The sequence below is a fragment of the Cladophialophora psammophila genome (assembly GCF_000585535.1).
Source record: "Cladophialophora psammophila CBS 110553 chromosome Unknown aczJe-supercont1.19, whole genome shotgun sequence".
Lineage (NCBI taxonomy): Eukaryota > Fungi > Ascomycota > Eurotiomycetes > Chaetothyriales > Herpotrichiellaceae > Cladophialophora > Cladophialophora psammophila.
Window position 1 is genome coordinate 164,261 of NW_006912940.1, and position 20,679 is coordinate 184,939.

General features: G+C 52.2%; 7 protein-coding genes across 7 annotated transcripts; 4 read left to right on the forward strand and 3 right to left on the reverse strand.

Annotated features, from left to right (window-relative positions):
• Positions 1–506: 506 nt before the first annotated feature.
• On the forward strand, positions 507–2,459 carry A1O5_10203 (uncharacterized protein; the record flags this gene model as incomplete). The annotated part of the gene is made up of 1 exon (XM_007750781.1): positions 507–2,459. One exon carries the CDS (start codon positions 507–509, stop codon positions 2,457–2,459), a length of 1,953 nt encoding a protein of 650 aa, XP_007748971.1.
• Positions 2,460–4,510: 2,051 nt separating this feature from the next.
• On the forward strand, positions 4,511–5,332 carry A1O5_10204 (uncharacterized protein; the record flags this gene model as incomplete). The annotated part of the gene is made up of 1 exon (XM_007750782.1): positions 4,511–5,332. The coding sequence occupies one exon, from the start codon at positions 4,511–4,513 to the stop codon at positions 5,330–5,332; it is 822 nt and encodes a 273-aa protein (XP_007748972.1).
• Positions 5,333–7,104: 1,772 nt separating this feature from the next.
• On the reverse strand, positions 7,105–8,853 carry A1O5_10205 (uncharacterized protein; the record flags this gene model as incomplete). Its single annotated transcript, XM_007750783.1, has 2 exons — positions 7,105–7,803; positions 7,861–8,853. The coding sequence occupies 2 exons, from the start codon at positions 8,851–8,853 to the stop codon at positions 7,105–7,107; spliced, it is 1,692 nt and encodes a 563-aa protein (XP_007748973.1).
• A 304-nt stretch (positions 8,854–9,157) lies between these two features.
• Positions 9,158–11,045, forward strand: A1O5_10206 (uncharacterized protein; the record flags this gene model as incomplete). The annotated part of the gene is made up of 2 exons (XM_007750784.1): positions 9,158–10,765; positions 10,833–11,045. The coding sequence occupies 2 exons, from the start codon at positions 9,158–9,160 to the stop codon at positions 11,043–11,045; spliced, it is 1,821 nt and encodes a 606-aa protein (XP_007748974.1).
• Positions 11,046–11,312: 267 nt separating this feature from the next.
• A1O5_10207 (uncharacterized protein) lies at positions 11,313–12,410 on the reverse strand (the record flags this gene model as incomplete). Its single annotated transcript, XM_007750785.1, has 1 exon — positions 11,313–12,410. The coding sequence occupies one exon, from the start codon at positions 12,408–12,410 to the stop codon at positions 11,313–11,315; it is 1,098 nt and encodes a 365-aa protein (XP_007748975.1).
• An 808-nt stretch (positions 12,411–13,218) lies between these two features.
• A1O5_10208 (uncharacterized protein) lies at positions 13,219–16,368 on the forward strand (the record flags this gene model as incomplete). The annotated part of the gene is made up of 1 exon (XM_007750786.1): positions 13,219–16,368. One exon carries the CDS (start codon positions 13,219–13,221, stop codon positions 16,366–16,368), a length of 3,150 nt encoding a protein of 1,049 aa, XP_007748976.1.
• A 779-nt stretch (positions 16,369–17,147) lies between these two features.
• Positions 17,148–19,886, reverse strand: A1O5_10209 (uncharacterized protein; the record flags this gene model as incomplete). The annotated part of the gene is made up of 2 exons (XM_007750787.1): positions 17,148–18,492; positions 18,547–19,886. The coding sequence occupies 2 exons, from the start codon at positions 19,884–19,886 to the stop codon at positions 17,148–17,150; spliced, it is 2,685 nt and encodes an 894-aa protein (XP_007748977.1).
• Positions 19,887–20,679: the final 793 nt, after the last annotated feature.

Sequence of the window (20,679 nt, forward strand, 5' to 3'; positions counted from 1 at the left end):
TCTTGTAAACTTGTAGGAGTCATAGAAAGGCAAACACCAACCGACTGACGAAATAGAGAGTGACAGTGGTGGCAGCTCTCAGCTCGATCATCCAGCGCACTGCACACCCTCACACAACATGTTACTCTGTACTTGACTCAAAACTGCCTGTCTCTCAGACTTACCCCATATCTCGAACAGATCGACGGCGCGACAACTGTCAGGAGAGTCGCGTGCTCATCTTCTCGGCAGGGAAGCGTGCTGCGTCAACATCATTTTCTGGCTGGGCGAAGGCGAAAAGATTGTGTGGGGGAAAATTCGGCCGCATTTTCCATTCTTCACTGCGGTCAATTGACAAGCTGCCCCACGACAAGTCCATTTGCTCGATAAATACATACAGACACGACTCACCACCCCCCCCATCGAACGACGTATTGTCCTTCTCCTTGACTAGCCATTCCCCGTCTTGATTGCCGCGAGACATGCGACTTGTAACTTGGTCGGATTAATCTTCTTTCACCGGCGGCATGTTTGCCTCACTTCCCTCCACCCTGTCCTCACTCCTCCAAACGTCAACTCTCGAAGACCACGAGCAGATCCTCTCGGAATGTAGCAAAACGTTGAAGTCAAACGGCTCTGACATCGGGACCCAACATGTCAAAGTCGTCGCCCTCCTCAAACTCGATCGCTACGAGGACGCCGTGAAATTCATCGAAGAAACTGCCGGGCTGAAGAACAAGGTCGAGCTGGAATATGCCTATGCTTTGTACAAGACTGGCCGTCTGAAAGAGGCCGCGGAGTTGGCGGCTACGATAAAGGGAAGAGGGGCACAACATGTCGAGGCACAAGCCCGATACCGTCTTGAAGACTCGGCCATTCCTTCGGAACTGTACAAGCGCCTACGAAGTCAAAAGCTCGATTCGGAGCAATACGATCTGCGCGTGAATCAGGGCGCCATTGACGCTCAGGCGCAATGGCTTGGTCTCGCTGATGCCCAATCAATACGACGAGTTGGAAGAGAAGATCTAGAAGCTTTCGAAACTGCGTATAACGCCGCCTGTGGAAGTATTGGGAGGGGGGAATATGGTCAAGCCGAAGTTCTACTGAAGCGAGCAAAGGAACTATGCAAGCACTCGGACGATCTCACCGACCAGCAAAAAGCGGACGAGCTCCTCCCCATCTCGGTTCAGCAGTTGTTTGTGCTATTATGTTTGGGGAAAATGGCAGAAGCAGAGAACCTTGCTGGTGAAATCAACGCGGCGGACGCCTCCGACCTCTCAACCCGTAGAATCGGCCAGAACAATGTTCTATTGGCCTCGTCAGTGTTCAACCCCTTCCTCGCTCACAAGGCTTTTCACGAAACTCCCAAGATTCCACCGAACGATAGACTCTTCTCGTACCAGAGTATTCCCCTAGAGTCCAACAGAATTACCATCGACCTGCAGACTTTCAAATTCGACGGCATTGCCTCATCCACGTCCAAAACCACCAAAGGAAGCACTTCTCCCTCAATATCGCCCGATGTGCTGCTAGCATCCTACTTCAATGCAGCCGCTCATGCCAAAACCGAAACAGGCAAACCCGCCATCAGAAAGATATTGCCGCTACTAGCGAAACGGCCAAATGACATTGGGTTGATAATCACTTTAGTCCAATTGTACGTGGTGAGTGGAGACACAACCTCCGCGGTTGAATTGGTTGAGACGTTGTTCAAAAGACTGGAGATGTCTGTCGCCGAGGGCGAGCGAGATATCAGATTCAACCCCATGCTTGTGAGTCTCATGATCAGTTTGTATCAGGTACGGGGTCAGAAAGATCATGTCAAGCAGGAACTTGCCAAGGCTGCAGTACATTGGCGAACCAAATCGAGTGCACCGATGAGTTTGCTCACCGCTGCAGGGGTGTCATTGTTGGAGTCGCAGAGTGAAGAAGACGCGAAACTCGCATCCGACATCTTCACCAAGCTCCGCGAGCAGCAGCCGAATGACAAGGCTACGATTGCCGGTTACGTGGCGTCACATGCCCAGGATGACGAGGCTGTGGTTGGGGCAGATGCCGATAAGCTGACTGGCACGGCTGAGCTCATTCGCAATATCGACATCGACCTGTTAGAGAATACGGGAATTCCACAGTCGTCGAATGCTCTCACAATAGCACAACTGGGCCGGACAAGAAAACGAGGTGCTCCGGCGGGTGGCAATCTTAAACCCAAACGCATTCGGAAGTCGAGATTGCCCAAGGACTATGATGAAAGCAAGAAGCCGGATCCTGAGCGGTGGCTGCCTATGAGAGACAGAAGCTATTATCGCCCTCCCAAGGGTAAGAAGAAAGGCAAGCGCGGAGGTGGTAGTGATGATCGCACCCAGGGTGGCGCGGTGGATGAATCCTTGAATGTTGACGCGAAACCCGGTGCCGCTGCGGTGGTTACAGCCTCCGCGGGAGGAGCGAACAAGAAGAAGAAGGGGAAAGGGAAGAAATGAAGGAGCACGGAGCCCTGGCCCCAGCAATGTACCTACAAGTAGCTGTTCCCACGCAGTGGGCAAAGATACATTGTCTCGCGTTCCAACCCGAAGAGCGTGTTGAATTGAATTTAGACACTGTCTCTGACTGTGATGACAAGCAAGAAATCACCCAATTCCGCCACTCTTGACATCGGTGACGATCCAGGTCTGGTGTATGAGGTTCAATGCGCTTCGGCGCGATTCTCGGCTCGAAGGCTCTAGCGATGGAGGGGGCCACTCTACTTCGTACGCACATTCAGCTGGACAGGAATCTGAGACATATCGAGACCGGTTCCAGCAAATCGAACACGAGCATTAAAGCTTTCTTAGGCTGCCCAGGTAAGGGAAAAGGAAAAAGAGGCAAACATTGGCTGTATTAGAGGGACGGAGTTACGAATCTAAAATCATGCGATGGTGGTGGTGGTGGTGGGTGGCGGGCGACGAGATGGAGGAGGGAAAAAGGAAGCCCACCAGCCTCACTGCCTAGCCTCTGTGGGTGCGGACAGAGCGAGGCCCAAGAGGTGAGTTGGTGAGTGAGTGGTGAATGCGTGGTGAGAGAGACTGCGGTGCGCTGCGCTGCCCTCGGATCCTAATCGTCATCTCTCATCCACCATCATCAACCTTCACCCATCATCCATCCATCCATCCATCCATTCCATCATTCTCATCGTCATTCTCATCCTCACCATCTCCATCCTCCCCCCTCCTCCTGATTCTCACCTCTTCCATAACCGCAACATCGTCCACATCCAAGTCATTGTCTGTTTGCTACCGTACCCGATACCCGGACAGGAAATCGCCCCCCCTGGCTGAAGCCATCGTTTCCTTCTCGAAGCTCCCGAGTCCCAGCCTGTCCGCTAGCCCATCGCTTCAAACGGGCCTCCCCGTCAGCTGCCGTGTCACCAAGACCAACCAAGGCTAAAGGGCATTAGGCCCCATTTTGTGGCACACATTTTCGTGTGGGATGACGACTAGATCCAGGGCCAATGCATGCCGAGTGCGTTATCAAATCCCCCTGGCGGTGCTGGTGCCTCGGGGTGCCCCCAAATTGCTGATGCTGACTGACCGGCCGACACGTTCAGAGCAGGTCGGTCCCGGTCATGAGGACACATTGTCATCGAGTCTGTCACCACCGTGGGTGCCCTCGACGGAGTCACTTTCCCTCCTCCACAATCAATGATCGATCTTCCGCTTTCGGCTTCGATGCACCTTGTTGGACGGGCGGTGTGTGGTTCCCGGAAACCTTGTTGCGTCCATGGGTTCCCAACTCCCCGGTTCCCTTAATATTGGAACACTGTGATACTGCGGCTGATTGGCCGGCCAGGATGATTCCGGCCGGGGCGTGGCGACGTATCGGCACACGGCTAACCTCCATCTAACGTGCAAGCAAGGTATTTTCTTCAGCTCGTGGCCTCCCCTGAGGCAATACCCCCTTCTGCAGGTCCACTGGGCCGTCAACTCCGTAAGGGCCGCATGATTCGTCCAAGGGTTGCTGAGCCTAGCACACGAGTGCCGGTCGCCAGCAATATTGGCAGTTTGGCCACATCCATCCAACGTCCCTACCTCTGTTCTCTCCTTCACCAGTGACAACCTTGCAATGACCTTTCAAAGACAGGTGCTCGCATCCTGATGCCACTGGACCTCTACCAATTGCCTTCCTATTCCGTTGCTCAACTTTAAAACACGACATGTTTCTCCTCCACTTTTGAAAATGCGTGGGTCAGGTGTCAGTGTCTTATCTCGCTGTCAACTCTCCTTCCGGCTTGACGCGGTCCATGGCTCTTGGTAAAATCGACCTTTCTACACAGATATACCACATTTTGCTTGAGATTATCACCGTTTGTCTGCCTGCGAAAAACTTTCTACTGTGCGACCGCTAAGCTGGCGACTTGTCTACGGACAACTGACAACAGAAAACGTTCGGTTGACGTGTCATCTTTGCCAGAACAGCCCTTGAACGAGCATATTCAGTCGAACCCTCCAATCCTTCCACCCAACAGGTGTGCTCGGATCCGAATTTGTCCTACACAATGGAGCTCGCCTGTGAGGACTTTGTTGCCGTCAACGTCCCTGCCAACTTCCAACAACCCGAAGACCTGCATGAGTACTTTTCACTGCGAGCACCGCCAAACACAAGCATCTGGCGCAAACCGTCAGCGTCCGATGACACGAGTGCCCCCATGATTCTAAAACGATTACGTCAATCCTTCATTCTGGCGGAAGTAACTGTGTCCGCCGACTTTGCCAGAGAATTTGACCAAGCTGGCATCGTCATTTTCGCTGGCTCGCTTCCTGATCCTTCAACTCGATCACCGGTTATCGCGCGTCGAGTCTCGCGATACCAAAGACCCGGGAATGAAGCTTTGGCAACGGGGAAATGGGCCAAAGCTGGCCTGGAATTAATAGAGGGGGAGCTCCATGCTGCCTCCGTGGTGGCGATTTCCCCTTGCGGCGCGGATTGGGCTTCTTCAGCGCGCTTACCTTCGCCACCGACGCCGTTTGGCTCCTACTCACTCACTTCGCACTCCCTCCGCATTAAACTCGAGCGCGTCGAGGAGTCCCTCTGGATTTGGTACAAACTACCGGATCATATTGCTCCCTTCGAACAGCCACATCATTGTTACCCTGGTCTTGATCCTCGATACCAACGGGAGCGCAATCCGGAAGACGTTGCATCTGGGTGGAGGAAGATGCGCGAGATCATGGGCTTCTTTGGCGGTGGGTTGGAACATCAGAAGGGCACGGTCTGGGTTGGATGTTATGCGAGCAGACCGATGGAGTTCGAACCCCGGCATAGCTGGGAGACAGTCGATGGTTTGGTTGCGGAGTTTGAGGATTTGGATATCTTATGATCCGCTGCGCTGTATTTGCGACCCAATTAAATGGACAAACGGTCAAAATTGAGACTGCGGCTTTGCATACGAGTGCAGTCGATCCTACCACCAGGAGGTTATGAACTGGGCCAAACCTGCAAGGCCAACTTTTCAGATCTTGGCGTTGCAATGGTTCAGGTCTGATTGGTGCATTTTCAACAGGAGATGAGATGAGGGTACACGAGACAGAATCACCATGATTGCATGAGCAGCAGACAGGTGCACTAATTACGGAAGACAAGAAAGGAGGAACACGATTTGTGAGTTTCCTTGACCCCGGGTCAACCGACGATAACCGAACGACTTAAGGGCCAGGAATAGCAGAGGAATGGCCAGGGTATGGGACAGGAGACGTTGACGATGCCAACGCTGAGACTTCAGTGATTGCACTAAGAGTTTCTGATATCCTGCAGAGGTCAAGAGATGGATTACGAGGCGGCAGGATATGGGTTCGGGAGATTTAAGTATGCTGTCGAACGACAAGCATATTATCTGATGGTGATTATTGCAGATCTAGTTCTCTGTTTTACACATTCGGCATGACAGCGGTAGAGGATGAACGGACTGGGCAACCAGAAAAAGGCCGTTTTTGTCTAAAGAGGCCCAGGATAAGGGATGGGGGAGATGCAGATAGACGGATGGGCTGGAAGATGAGTTGCCGGATTCACCAGGCCAGAAGCAACAGCATGGCCGGATCGAGATAGTGTGCGCGTGTGGCACGAGTGTATGTATTCTACGAATCGTACTATACATTAGATCTCGGAGACCAGATATAACTCCTCTATATATCCAGCCGAGTCGGTAAGAAGCAAAACGCCCGCAATTGCGGCTTGCACAGCGATACGAGACTTTCAAGACTGAAAGTAGAAGACGGAATTTGAGGACCAGGAACACAGAGGGGTGAAGTCAAAAGAGTCCCATCTATCTATCTATCCACCTCGGGGCCCAACGGTCTTACCATCTGCGGCACGAGAAAAGGATTCGGCACCCTACAAAGTGCCTGCGTGGCGATCAGAATCCAGATTGGAGGTCGCGGTGGCAGAAACCCGCCAATGCGTTTTATGTAGCCAGAATCAGAAGGCTGTGTTGCACAACAGGGAGAAAAGGGTCTCGATGCGAGGTGAAAAGGGGGGAGGGGCAGACAGAGATAGATTGGAACAGGAGAGGATGGGGAAAAAAGAAAAGTCAAAGACTCGGACGTGGTTGGATTGTTGGCCTGGTGAGCCTCCTCTACAGGTGGCTTGTCGTCATGATACATGATCCTTGCTCAAGAAACGATGCACATCGTGTATTGGCATTTCGTGTTCCGTGAGCCTGTCGAAGAATAGCAACCCTTATCCTCCTCCGAGCGCTGGGCAGAGAAATGCAACCCGACCTGACCTTTTTGTTCTACACAATCTCGCCTGACTGAGGCAGATATAGTTATCCAGCATCAAAATGCCTCAGCGGAAGTTGACCCACGTCCACCTCTTAGCTGATAGGTTTGATGCACATCCTTCCTCTGCAATTGGAGGCTTGGGCTAGATAGTGGGCTCACATATTTCAGAACATCGATGCATTCATCCACTGAAGAGATTCGTGTCTCTATCTGAAGACTCCAGTCTCTGACCAGCGCGGAGGAGTGAGATGTGCACTGATAGAACTTGGCGGCGACTGGTGGGTGTGGGGGGCTGTTGTGTGGGAAATGTCATGTTGATAAAGGCCGGTTACAGAACCCCTCTGGATTGCCACGATTGCTACTGCCCAATAGCTCAATAAGACTCGACGACACGGCGCCCATTGCCTGCGGGCATGTCGCCTTGATGGATTTCAACCTCCACACCGCGTTCTTTTGCCCATGGAATGATGTCCCTGGCCACGTTAGGACAGTGAAGAAGTGTAACCTTACGTAGTCGACCAGTCTCTCTGATCAGATCCGACACAAATACCCCAATGGCTCCAGCTTGTTCGAAACAAAGTTCTTCTAGAGCCGAACAGTTCTTGATATATGCAAAGGCGTCCGCGCTGATAAAGTTGGCATTGACAATACGAAGGTATTTTAGACTCTGAAACCAAGGCATGCTCATCATGTTGACCACCTGCTGAGCGACATCCTCGTTGACTGTCACTGAACATTTTGACAATTTCCCCGGTGACGTCTTCTGCACAGAGGACAAGACGAATAAGGGGAAGTAGTCACAGTTAAGGACTCGAAGTTCCTGGAGCTCGTTCAATGCAGGACAAAGTGCACAATCCATATGTTGGGCCAGGAAAACGCACGAAACGAGACTCAATTGCCTAAGCGATGCGGGTAGGATAACTCTGAGCAAACGAGATCCAAGAATATCGAGACTTCGGAGTTTCGTCATATGACTCAGGTCTAGAGTACCACTCGATGTAGGCGTACTTTCATAGGAGATGCCCTTACAGGACAGAACCTTCAGCTGGGGGAACTCGAGAGAAATGCGGTCCTAATAAACAGTCAGCTTCCACCGGTAGTAGTCACATTGTCAAGGTTCATCACACACATAAGCCAAGTAAGTGCAGTTAGTAGAATGGAGCTCCAATTCTCGGAGACTGCTGCTGTTCAGAGACGCATCCGCAGCGAACCGCCCACGCACATTTTGGAATTTGGCAATCTCTAGCGATCTGCAACTTTGTAGAACAGTGCGGATCCATTCAATAGGGGTCGGTATGTTGCCGCATCCAACAATAATAACCCTCAGATCATATTGGGTCATGGGCAACAAGCATGGGTAGAACTTTGCATCTCGCCATTCGAAATACTGGAGCGCTGGAAATCTCTCCCAATGTGACAGAGTCTGGGCAAGGTATTCCGCCGTGGGGCCTGGAAGTCGGGATACTTTGACTGTTCTGAGAGTTCGACACCTTTTAAGAGCAGTGATAAGCGACTTCGGGGTGATTTGCTTTGTAGTGTTAGGAAAGGCCAGAGTGTCGACCAACGGGTGCGAGCTGCTAACGGTTTTGTTCCATGACTTGGAGACACGGAGCAAACGTATATTTGACCGGTAGTCGAGAAATGAAAGAATGATTTCGATGACCTCAAGCGGCAGGACAACAAGGGGATCTTTGGCTTGGGAGAGCACGATTTCGGTCCTCATCTGGTCGGCTGTTTCCTTCATTTCTTTGACGAGCAACCCGTGGTTCGCATCTGAATCAGGGACTTTCTTCAAGCCATATTCAAGAAATCTCATTGCGGCGATTTTGTTGTTCTTGCGCCGTTCGATGACCCCAGCTCGGATATAGCCTCTGGCGTCTTTAGGGTCAAGTCGGATCATAGCTTTTGCGTCTTTCAGAGCCTGGTCCAGACGATCTAAGCGTAGATACACCGCGACACGGTGTTCGAGAATTTGGATGAGAGACATACTCTTGTCGATGTCGGAGACCTTGAGAGCATCATTTACAGCAGTCAGGGCGAGAGTATAGTCGCGTCTCCGGACAGCCTCGAGACAATTCTCAAGTAGGGGTTTAACCCGTTTTGGGGAATGACTCAAAGCCATCTGAGCGGAGGGGATACTCGACATGTGCTTTATGGAGCGGGCGAGGAGATGCTTTACCAGTAAGATAGTACTATTCTGTTTAGAGGGATAAGGTGCGAGGAGCGACGCGTCAAGGTCGCGATCAGGGCAATTCAGGGTTATGAGATGCACGTGATTTTCGGATAAACTACGGGGGCGGCTGCGTCCATGTTTACCACTAGCCTCATTTGGCCTCATTTTGGCACTATCCGACCACCTTGCAACTGCTCAAGTTCAGAGCTCTCCAAGGAGCAGCCTGCACCAGGCCCTTCTCAGCCCCGTCAAAATGGAGTCGAACAGTCTAGAAAGAGCATCGCAATACCTCAACAACCTCTTACTCGCGCGCGGTCTCCTTTCAAATGGAAAACCCATCGACTTCGCCCGCCCAGATCGTAATGGGTCTGGCACCAACTCGACAATGTCCCGGATCATCAATCTCGTCCACGACTTGGTTCTCCGACGTGATCAAGACGCCGAACAACGAGAGAATCTCGCCATACATATTCGCCAAGCCCGCGCCGACGAATCTCAGCGTGTCCTCGATCTTCAAAGGATGCAGGCCAAGAATGCCGAACTGTCGCGAGCTGCTGCCGCGGCCGAGTCGCAGGAGCGAGCACTAAAGATCAGTGTGCGTAAACTAGAAATCCAAGTAAAGGAGCATAAAGAGCAGATGTTGAAGATGAAATCTACTCTGGATCAAGTGCGGGCCAAATGTCTAAGCGACGTTCGCAAAAGGGATGCCGAGTTGGACAAGCTAAAGTCCTATTTGGCGGGAATGCAGCGCGGCAAGAAAGACTCAAGTGGGATGAAAATAAATACCATAAACTGGGAGCCAGAGGTTAAGGGTAGGGAATTGCGCAACGGCCAGAATGTGAACAGCTCCGAATGGAGTCTAGAAAAGGAGAGCACCGGGTTCCTGACCGCCTTGGTCAATGAGACGAGTACAGAAAATGTTACACTCAGAAAGATCATCACAAACACTATGGAAACTATGCGAGATATCACCGGACTGGAAGACAGGGAAGCGGGCGCTCAGGACGAAGAAGACCAGAAAGACGGGACACAGATACCAGACCATTTGCGCGAAACCAAACGAAAAGCGACCCACCAACAACCCCAAATCGAAGGCCTTACCTCCTGCGACGAGTTAGCTGAGCAAATGACTGCCGTTTTAGGACACTGCCAATCTATACTCAAAGATCCATCATTCGTTCCAATCGAAGAAGTTGAAATCCGTGATGAAGAGATCATCAAGCTGAGATCAGGATGGGAAAAGATGGCAAATCGGTGGAAGGAAGCGGTAACGATGATGGATAACTGGCGCAGACGCATGATGGAAAACGGCGAGGGACTGCCAAGGGACGATCTGTCAGGGCTAGAGTTCGGAAAGAGTGTGGCTCTCCTACCGAATGGGCAGCCTGTTTTTGGGATGAACGAGGAACTGTCATCGATACTGTATGAGGGCAGCAAGCTGGAAGACGAAGAACCCGAGCACGAAGAAGTCCTGCCGGAGCCCGAACGAAAAGACATTGGATATCCAATGTTGACTCAAAGCGACGTCGTCGAAAAAGACGAAATCAAGATACAGCGACCGGGTTTCGATCTCGCTCTCGACATCTCGCCGGCAGAGGAACGTCCGCCCAAGAGGCGTGTCTCCATCGCACGCAAAGGGGGTAATCTAGGCAAGCCAATTCGACCACTACAGGCGATTGACGTGAACAATTTCAGTCGCTCACCGAGACATGGTTTCGAGAGCCTATCAATGTCGAGGGAAAGTGCAGATTCCGGCATTGGCAGTTTAGACGGCGAGCCTGACGCGGAGCGTGATGACGAGAACAACGGATTTGAGCTTGAAAGCAAGACGATGGGTTTGGAATCGCGGATTCCGCGGCAGGTAAGATTCACAACATTTGTCTCTGTCAACTTTTGAACGAGTTCAAGTCGTACTCATTCCGATACAGACCAAAAGACAAGAGCCAGAATTAACGATCGATGAAAAACTGGCAGCGGTAGAGGCAGAAGCTCTTGAACGCCAGCGAGACTTAAAACCAGCTTATGGAGCCAAAAGCGGCAAACGAAAACACGAAGCGAATGCCTCGAAGACTAGAAAGGCATCGAGGAGGAGAAGCACATTGAGTCCGGAGGAGCTGGCTGAGTTGATGGGCATTGAATAACAAGGACTTTGGCATGCCTTCTGATGGCTCAACATCCTTTTGGACGCTGCTTCTTGAGGCTGCCACTCCGATGCTGAAACTAGCCATAGATCAAGATACATCCCTAGTCCCTTTGCATATAGGTACGTTCTGTACACCTGCCTGCATCTGTTCCCCAGCGACTCGGCCTAGTCTAAGGTGGCGATCCAACGTTTCTTGTCGGACTCTTTCAAGACAATTGGAGGCCCCCCCTTGTCCTTGTGCTCCTCTAACTCGATTACCCCCGTTTCACAGACGACTTTCATTGGCATGCTTCTCGTTCACGAGCACAATCCTATACCGTGCGTTGCCCGCATCCATATCCACAATCGCCCGATTGGCCTCTTTCATGGGGTAATTATTATTCCACGTCCACACCTTCTTCTGCGCAAACAGTTCCAGCATCTCCCGGATCTCTTTTGGGGAGCCAATCCCTGAGCCCGTGATTTTGATCTTCCTGGAGAGGAGGGAGAAAGCGTTGAAGGAGGGGATGTTGTCTTCAGGCGCGCCAATCTGGACGAACGTGCCGCCTACACGGAGGAGTTGGAGGTATTGCGCGAAGGGCATCTTGGGGCTCGAAACGGTCGAGACGATGAGATCCAAGGTTCTGCGGTGCATGCGCGCCCAGTTCTTATCTTCATCCGTGGCGATGAAGACGTCGGCACCCATTTTAAATGCATCGGCCTTCTTTGAGGAAGTGCGAGAGATTGCGACGAGTTTGTCCACGTTCAACGCTTTCGCGCCCATGACGCCAAAGTGACCTAGCCCGCCTAATCCCACAATACCCACGCGTTTCCCTGGGCCGGCACCGTACTGCGTCAAGGGTGAGAAGGCAGTGATTCCGCCGCAGAGCATCGGTGCTGCGACATCGCTGGGTATTGCTTCGGGAATCTTGAAGACAAAGTGAGAATGCCCGCGCCAATAATCGCCATAGCCGCCGTAGGACTTCGACCCGTCAGGCCATTTCGAATTGTACGTTCCCGTCTGCTTGACTTGACAGTAGTTCTCCATGTCATGAGAGCATTCTTCGCAGTCCGGGCGGAGGCAAGAACCGCTTTGTGCACCTACACCCACGCGATCGCCTACTTTGATTCCGTTTTCCACCTTCGAGCCGACGCGCACGGCGGTTCCAACAATTTCATGGCCCACGCAGACGGGGTAAAGGGTCGGACCCCATCCGCTACGAAGAGTGTGAAGGTCGGACCCGCAGATACCACAGTGGGTGATTTTGATATCAACGTCGGTTTCTTCAAAGGGCTTTGGAGTGTAGCTCTGCCAGACCATGTTCCCTTTTGCCGAGTCCTTGTCGAGGCCCATCCAGCCTTGGAAGGTATAGTCTGCTGCCATGCTGTCGGTGGTTAGTAGGGAAATCGAGATAAGGTCTGGTAAGGATGAGAAGATAGATGAACAAAGGAGACGGGGTTGCTTCTGAATGGAGGACGGAGATGTATTGATAAAGAGAGAATGCCAGGCAGAAGGGCTTATATATATATATATATTTTTCGGTATCTCCACCACTCGCACGCGGCGTTATCATTCGCAATGCCCGTCAAGCCCGTCTGCAAGATATAGTTCCAAGGCTTTTTGTCAAAATGGTTATTCCGTCCGGAGCTCGACCGAGGTAAAAGCCCAAGTCGACACTGTTCTATTGCCGCATGTATCTGGGTAAGTTCCATCCCTGTGGGCAGACCAAGAACGAACAAGCATATCGATAAGGATTTTAGTCGCACCTCGTCTGCCTCCAGTGGATGATGATGACTTATTCTATCATATTTGGTCCAGATGGTTCCGCGGCAATGGTAGGCAGTGGAGTACCGGAGCAGTATCATAGATTAAATCGTACTCGGTAAATGGTTGATGGATATAGAAAACGAAAATTCCGAAAGCGAAATGATTCAAATCTGGTGAGGTCGAGGTCGAGGAAGGCTGTGCAGCATCCGCAGCATTGTTCGTGCGCACCTGGTGTCTTGGTGGTGCGAGTGATGCGGTTTTGGTGGTTTGTATAGAGAGGATGACTAAGCCGCCCGTGCATTTTGCGCGTCTCAGCGTCAACAGACGCGAGCTATCAACTTGTCGGTCGAACACAGTTCCGCCGCTGGCTGTCCTTTTCACACTTCCACCAGAACGAGATGATGATATTCCCGCGGACGCCAACATGAACAGATTCTCTGCGGACTATTCGTCCAGCATCAATTCCACGCCCGGCAGAACTCCCGCTACTCGAGGCTCGAATTTTCTCTCCTCCAACCCTCCTCAACTGGCTAGCACCACTCCTGTTGCTCCTCCTCCCTCTCAGATCTTCGGCGGCTCCACCTTTGGTACTGGTGTCAGTAAACTCCAGCTCTCCAAGCCTACAAAATCCCCCCCTTTACGCGCATCCCCGAACTCCAATAAGCCTCAGCGTCCGAAGAATGGCGATCACCAGATTTCATCAAGAGCCAGGACGGGAGACTATCAAAATGAGGAAGCGGACGAGGATCAAGACATGGACGAAGACGATGAGGAGGAGGGACTAAGCCAGTTCCAGGCCCGCCGTGGCTTTCAATCCATCAGCCAACGGCAGCCCGCCTCCCTTATGAAATTCAGTACTATGAGTACAAGAGACTCGAGGGTTTCTGCGCCACGTAAACCTTTCCGCAATTCGACGAGGCTGTCTGCGCTGCCACACAAGGGAAACGATACAGTGGTGCTCAGTTTGGCTAGAGACATGGGAGCCAGGGCGCAGCCAGCTTCGATCAGCGAACCGGACGAAGTGATTCTCGAAACGGAACAAATCCTCCGCGAACTAGACGAACAATCTCAATACCTCAAAGACAGCACAAATGTCCTCCAAGTCGTCGCCGAATATGCCTACAGTCTGATCAAAGAGTGGCAACGGTTTGTCGAGCCGGATCGCCCTTCACTGGATAGCAACGATATTGGCCCTCAACCTACCGCTCCTGCTTTCGCCAAAGCCAACTACCTCGCTTCCCTCCTACTCGCCCTTCACCATCCCCCGCCCTCTCCAGACAACATGGTCATCCCGGCACCACGGGTTCTTCTTGATTGGCTTGACAACTACCACGTCTCCTACGACCAAATGTACCGAGCAGTCGTCTCCGCTCGACCCAATTGTACCTCACATGAGCTCTTCTGGGACGCCGTTCAAAGTCTGACACTGCGGGGCAAACTGCAACAGGTGATGCAACTTTTCGCAGACGCGGACTTCAAATATGCCGCTTCGGCCGTGGACGACGGAGCAGACGGTGTGGGCTATAAAGGTGCTCAGCTCCAGACTGTACAAAGCGTCATCTACCGAGCTCGAATTCTACTCAATTCCTGCCCAGCTATTCAATCAGGCGACTGGAACGTTGCCGGTCCTGACTGGGACGTCTTTCGCAGCGCTGTCGAAGCTGCATTGGACAATCTGACTGATGAAGCAACCAGCCAGGACGAGGACGAGTCTCCCTTCGAAGCTGAGAATTTCGGGTTGCGCAGACCCGAAATGGGTCTCCTTGGGAAGATAGGCCAAAAGTCAGCATCATCTCTTCCTTGGACTATTTTCCAGAACCTCAAAATACTCTATAGCATCCTTCTAGGCAGTGCCGAGGAGATTGCAGCCCAATCACAAGACTGGCTCGAGGCCGCTACCTCCTTGACCATATGGTGGGATGGCACTGCAGAAACTGCAGCAGTTGCGCAGTGGAGTTTCGACGTCAGTCGGGCTAACGACTTGACCAAGCAAGACGAAGACTTCAATCCGTACCTCGGTCGGCTGAGAGATGCGTTCCTTAGTGTCACGGATCCAAATGACAAAAATTCATTTCAAATCAATGCAATGTCTCCGGTCGAGGTAGGCCTTGGATGTATCTTGCAAGGGAGTACCCAAGGAGCTTTGACTGTTCTCCGCACGTTGTCTCAATGCATCGCTTCATCCGTGGCGGAAATTGGTGCCGAAGCGGGCTGGTTAGAAGATGAAACCCAGGCTCGACCCACTGGGTTGAATGAAGAAGATCTCATGGTTCTTAGCTATGCCGCTCCCAAGCACGGCATCTCCAAGGATGACTTGCTATTATCGTACGCCGAACAACTCTTCCACAAGGCCACACTGCGTCTTTCTGACGGTTCCTTGGTGGAAGGCTGGGAAATGTCTATATCCATCGTCACCCGTCTCGACGACCGCGAAGTGATGCACACCGCCGTGAGCAACTTCCTCGAGCAACTGGAAGTCTCGACTCAAGATCGAACCGAGAAACTCACGAATCTCTGCTCAGATTTAGGATTACAAGACGAGGCGAGAAAGGTCTCCGATAGATTCGGCGACTACCTCGTGAACAATACCGAGCAGTATGGCACTGCCTTACTGTGTTATGCACGGAGTCATGCAAGCCATAAGATAAGGCAGTTGATAGATGTGTTGGTCAGCTACTCGCTAGTTCAGTCCAGGGCGTACCCTCCTGAGAATGAAATGGACGACGGACTGCGGAGTTTGGTGGAAAACCCCAAGACAGCACTGATCGACATTGCAGAAGTCGATCCCGAGGCTGCTGAAATGCTGCAATTCTACCTCGTAGGATACGCCTGTCTGCGGAGATTCTATACTCTGCGCGACGAAGAATCTGGCGATGGAAGGACGACGAATCCCCGGTCTCTCGCGCGGAGGAGAGCAGCCGCGAGAGCGCTTGTGGCGGCGATCAATTCTGCTGCAGATTCTATTTATGGCGGCTTATACGATCCGCAGAGACAAAGTGCGATCCAAGTTGACGGGCTGTTGACGCTTTTAGGTGAAGCTACTGCACTTCTCTCGCAAAGTGACTGCATCAAGACCGCCTACCCGGCAGGAATAGGGATCGGCACGGAAAAGAAGAGGATATTTACGACTGAACAAATCTATTCTTTACTCGCGGCGATCGAGGACCTCTCTACCGTATCTGAACGAGTCTACGCTGCGACGGAGGAGTGCCTAGTCGCTTCTCTTAGAGAGTACCATGGATCACGGCCACCGAGTCCAAGGGCGGTGCTGAAGAAGTCGATGAGTAGCGGAAGTGGAAGTGGTTTCTCGTACTCGCTCATGGGAAGCGAGATGCTGGGTAGGAGCATGACCACCGACATGACGGGCGCGAGTGGAAGTGGAGTTTTAGTCGGGGGAGCCAAAGGGCAAAATTCCAAGGGGAAAGGGAAGAGTACCCAAAAGGAGAAGGGATGGGACTGGAGAGACAAGTTTTCGGGTGAGGACGTGCGTGGACAGAATATTATAAGGGTGTTACGGATGGTGTTGGCGGAGGAGTTGAGTCTTGCCGAGCTCGAAGAAGGTGCTGGGCTTTGAAGACATGTTACTGCACAGAGACGAGACCAACAAACAACTTGTAGTGTGTCAAGTCTGGCAGCCAGGATGGCATGATGCAGTCTGCCTCAGGAGAACCTGTACGAGTATGCGACCGGTCAAGAAAAAGAGAGGCGAGAGGAAAGGATCATGCGTTGTCAAGGGGGGTGTTCATGGAGGTCCCCCAGCCACTCAACAGGCAATGAATGTGCAGCAGTTCTGTTTAATTCTCAACAAAATGTATGAAGAGAAACAGACCAAGGTTTCGACTTAGATCGTCCATGCGTCAAGCCAAGGAGAGAGAGAGCGGCCATCGCGTTCAATTCAGTGTACGGACGATATCAAACGTGTGCAAAACCCCAAGTCCATCGCAGTGCATGTTACATAGAAAACAGAACAATAGCTCCTCGATTGCCTTCCCCAATTTCCTTTTGCTGTGCGTGGTATGTCGTTGTTGTTGCGACCGTTAATATCTGTCTTCTGTTCACATGTAAAGCTCGTAAGTTAAAAAGAAAAATATGTGGCGAAAGCAGGTTTTGTACAAGAAAACATAAAGCCATCAAGTGCAGAACATGAGCTGTGTACGTTCGCCTTCGCCGTGATTTTATTTTCATTCCCGTGCCGTGAACCATGCAGTGTGTATCGTCCTTCACGTTCTTTGAGCAGCTACGCCGCCCAGTCAACAATCACCCTAGGGAGAGTAGCGGTGCAATGGTCATGTCATCCTTTATCCCCAAGGTGTGGCCGCCTTCCCTTCTCTTTCTGGTCCCATCCTTATGTATTTAGAGTGGCCATCCACTCGTCTCGAACCCAAAGTTCATTGCGAGGAACTCGTCCCCGAATCCAAACGCCATAAGCTCATCACTCGTGAAATCCATGGGAATCATGTCCCCTCCTGGTCCAGGCATCATGTAGGGCATCATGGGGGCCGGTTGATCATAGCCAGCAGACATTTGATTGATGCCAGGTAACATGTTGGACTGAGCAGGATTGTTCATGATGGTATGGGACCATTGTTGTTGTGCTGTCGGTTGAGGCTGAGGCATTACTGGGCCAGGCCCGGGCGCAGGACCCATTGCTGCCTCGGAGAGCATCTGTAGTCCGCTCCGTGGCTGAGCTTGTTGCTGCTGCTGCTGTTGTTGTTGTTGTTGTTGGTGAGGTTGTGCAGCATTCCCGTCAACAGACGGGCGGTGTTGAGAATTCCATCCCAGATTAGCTGGGTCCTGTTGCAGCGGAACAGCCTTGTATGCGTTTGGTGGCTGTTGTGGCTGCGTCAGATTGTTGCCGGTCCTGGCGTTGACATTACCATTCGCCGGCGTCCGCTGTCTTGAGACTGGTCCACTTCCATTATTTACCGAGTCTATCCTCTTCATGTGCCAGCTCTTAAGCATATTAAAAATTAGTGTGAACTTGTGAGCCACGCGGGACATCCCTCCTTCACAGGCCTTGCTGAGCGCCTCTATCATTCTGTCGAGATAGTATTCCACTTTCAGATCTTTGTTTTTGAAGATGATGTTGAATTTGGACCCCTTCGCAGATACAGCCGAATACATCTTGATCAACGCAACGGCGGCGTAGGAGTTCCTAACAAAGAAAAGCGTGGGCAGCGCTCGCAGCGCCGCAATGTCCATGTTCAAGAAAGCATCGAACGCGGAATGAGCAGAGTCAACACAAGTAGTGAGGGCTTCTATGTGAGCTGGCGTAACGTTATCCGGGTCCGGAGGCCCATCGATCGGAGTAGAGATATAGGGAGGCCGGAAGTCGTCAATGTTGTGATTGTGGTGCATGGCGATTTCGTGCATGTACAGATTTAGAATCCCTTCAGTGTGTTGGATGATGGGCTTCTTGGCCATTTCCTTGGTGGCTGCATGTTGCCACTCGACAAGTTGGCGCTCGAATGTCTTTAGGTGGTATTGAGTTTGGGGGTCGGTTAATGACAGCTGAGAAGCCGGGTCGTCCATGGAGAACTCAAAGCCGATGTCTTCGGCTATATGTTGTCCACGCACGAGATGGCAGAAATAATTGTCAGAGGGATGAGCGTCCGGCGACGAAGTGAGAATGTCAACACACTCGTCAGCGTAAGGACTCCAACGGATGAGTAACGGCCGTCGGAGAGACATGGATGAACTGGGGGCGGGGCAAGGTCAGCTCAGCGCAATTCCACCTTGGATATGGACTTACTTGGAGCACATGTAATAGCAACCCAACCAGCATCGTCGCACCTCCACGCTGTTGGGATCTGACAAAGGTCTTTTGTTTTCGTGATATGGCCGCCAGATGCTTCCTCCACCTCGTCTCGATCTTTTGCCCATCCCAAGGTCTAGGGCCATGACGGCGGCAATGTGAATCAGCTGGTTGAAGTTTAGCTCTTCGTATTTTTCCGGAGGCTGGTAGAAACATGTCGTGACTTGTATGGTCTGGACAAGCTCCAGCGACTTCTCTCCCCGAAAGATGACTTTGTCGGCCAATACCCTAGTAATTTCCAAGATCAGTCCAGGTTGAAGGTCGGGTCGGATGGTACCGGAAGCGACCGCAAGCACGGCAAGGAACAAGATGGGCTTGTGTTTGCGAATTTCATCTGCGTGGGTGCCGGGTGGGAAGACTACTATTGGCAAATGCTCGCACATTTCTGCCATATAACGATCAAAGCATTTCCTTGCCATGTTTATGTCGATGAGGCCGCGTTCGATGGGGTCCACAGTTGTCGGTTCCTCGGTTTTTGTTGTATGTTCCAACACGGGCTGATAGATATTGGAAGGAGGAGGGGGGGGAGGAGGAGGAGGAGGAGGAGGAGGAGGAGGTATGGGCGGCTTATACGACGGGGTGGAAGATTTACGCAGCTCTCCTCCAAAGTAGTCATATTCGTTTGCGATCTTCCTCTTTACACCTTGTTGCGGAGAGTGAGCGCTCCCTGGTAGTGGAGGTGGTAGTGGCGGAGGTTGATGCCACTGACCTCCGTATCCCTGCACACGGGCGTCATGAGGAGGAGGGTGTGGTACCGATATAGCTGGGTCGACCGCGAGATCAGGGTCCGCTCCTCCTCTTGCGGCCAGAGTCGCCGTGAGGGCGTCGATTTTCTTTTCCAACTCGGCGACTCGGCTATCTGTTTTCTTTTGCCTCTTCCGGCTAGGGGCTGTGACGATACATTGTCTGTTGGCTTTTGCACATCTCTTGCATGACCCTGTAGGATGGCTGTCATCGGGCTCGCATTTCACCTTGAGTTGTCGACATGCCTCACAGGCGCGCGGCCTCTTTATGTCATTGGGATCGTTGGGATTGCCAGACGGACTTTGGTCGTCAGGGCTCTCCTGCGCGTGCGAATTGGTAGGGTAGTAGTTGGGCGTCTGGATGGATTGGTACGAGTTATTGGGGGAGGGTTGGAGGGAGGGTTGCAGAGGAGAGAAGGCGCCAGGAGGAGCGTTGTGGTAGTGCTGCTGAGTGTCGCGAGGTTTGGGAGGACTGCTCAGGTTGGAGCCTCGGAGGGCTGGATCGATGTGATTGAAGGTGTCGATGCTGGCCATCGAGTTCTTGATAGCACAGAGCTAGCCTGTGATTGTTGATCGAGTTCGGGTCGGCGGTGGTTGATGGCGACTCGCCGTCGAGAGGATCCGGAGTGCCGACGCAATCAACTTCCTCTTTATTACCCAGAGCACCCTGCAGGCATGTGTGTCGCCATCAAGGAATCTAGGAGGACGAGATGTGAAAAGGCAGCCATTCAGTGATAAATTCGACGTGAGACTTTCTGTTGTACGGGTTCGTGGGCTGGGTGAAGTTGTGGTCAGGCAGGTCGGCGTTGGGAGACTGTGGTGACTGAGAGCCGATTCCTGCGCTCGTCAGACATGACGACCATGGACAGGGGGGGGGGGGGGGGCAGGAGGAGGAGCAGGAGGAGGAGCCAAGGGGGGGAGGACAAGGAGGAGTCTACGCCGAGCGGCGGGTGGTGGTGCTTGGTGGTGCCAGAGGCAATGGAATAGCTTGCCAGTGAATGGCTTTTGTCGGGCCGTGGCATTGCGCATGCTTGCCCTTGCCTGCCTACTTGGTATGCATTTACCACCTAGGTACCGAGTATTATGTAAACTCCCTCGCGGTGCTCGTGCTTAGGGCTACAAGGGCCCCCAGGCCAGAAGGGCCAGTGAGGTACAGCCACTCAATCAATCTTCTGGTAGCTCAACCTCAAGCTTTAATAATAGCAAATCTCACTCTCCGAAATGGTAGATTGGGGCTCCTTTGCTACAAATATCAACGAGCTCTCGGGCGCCGCTCCGCACCAATCTCACCTGTCATGGCATGTCTTGCCATATTTAAACCACGGAG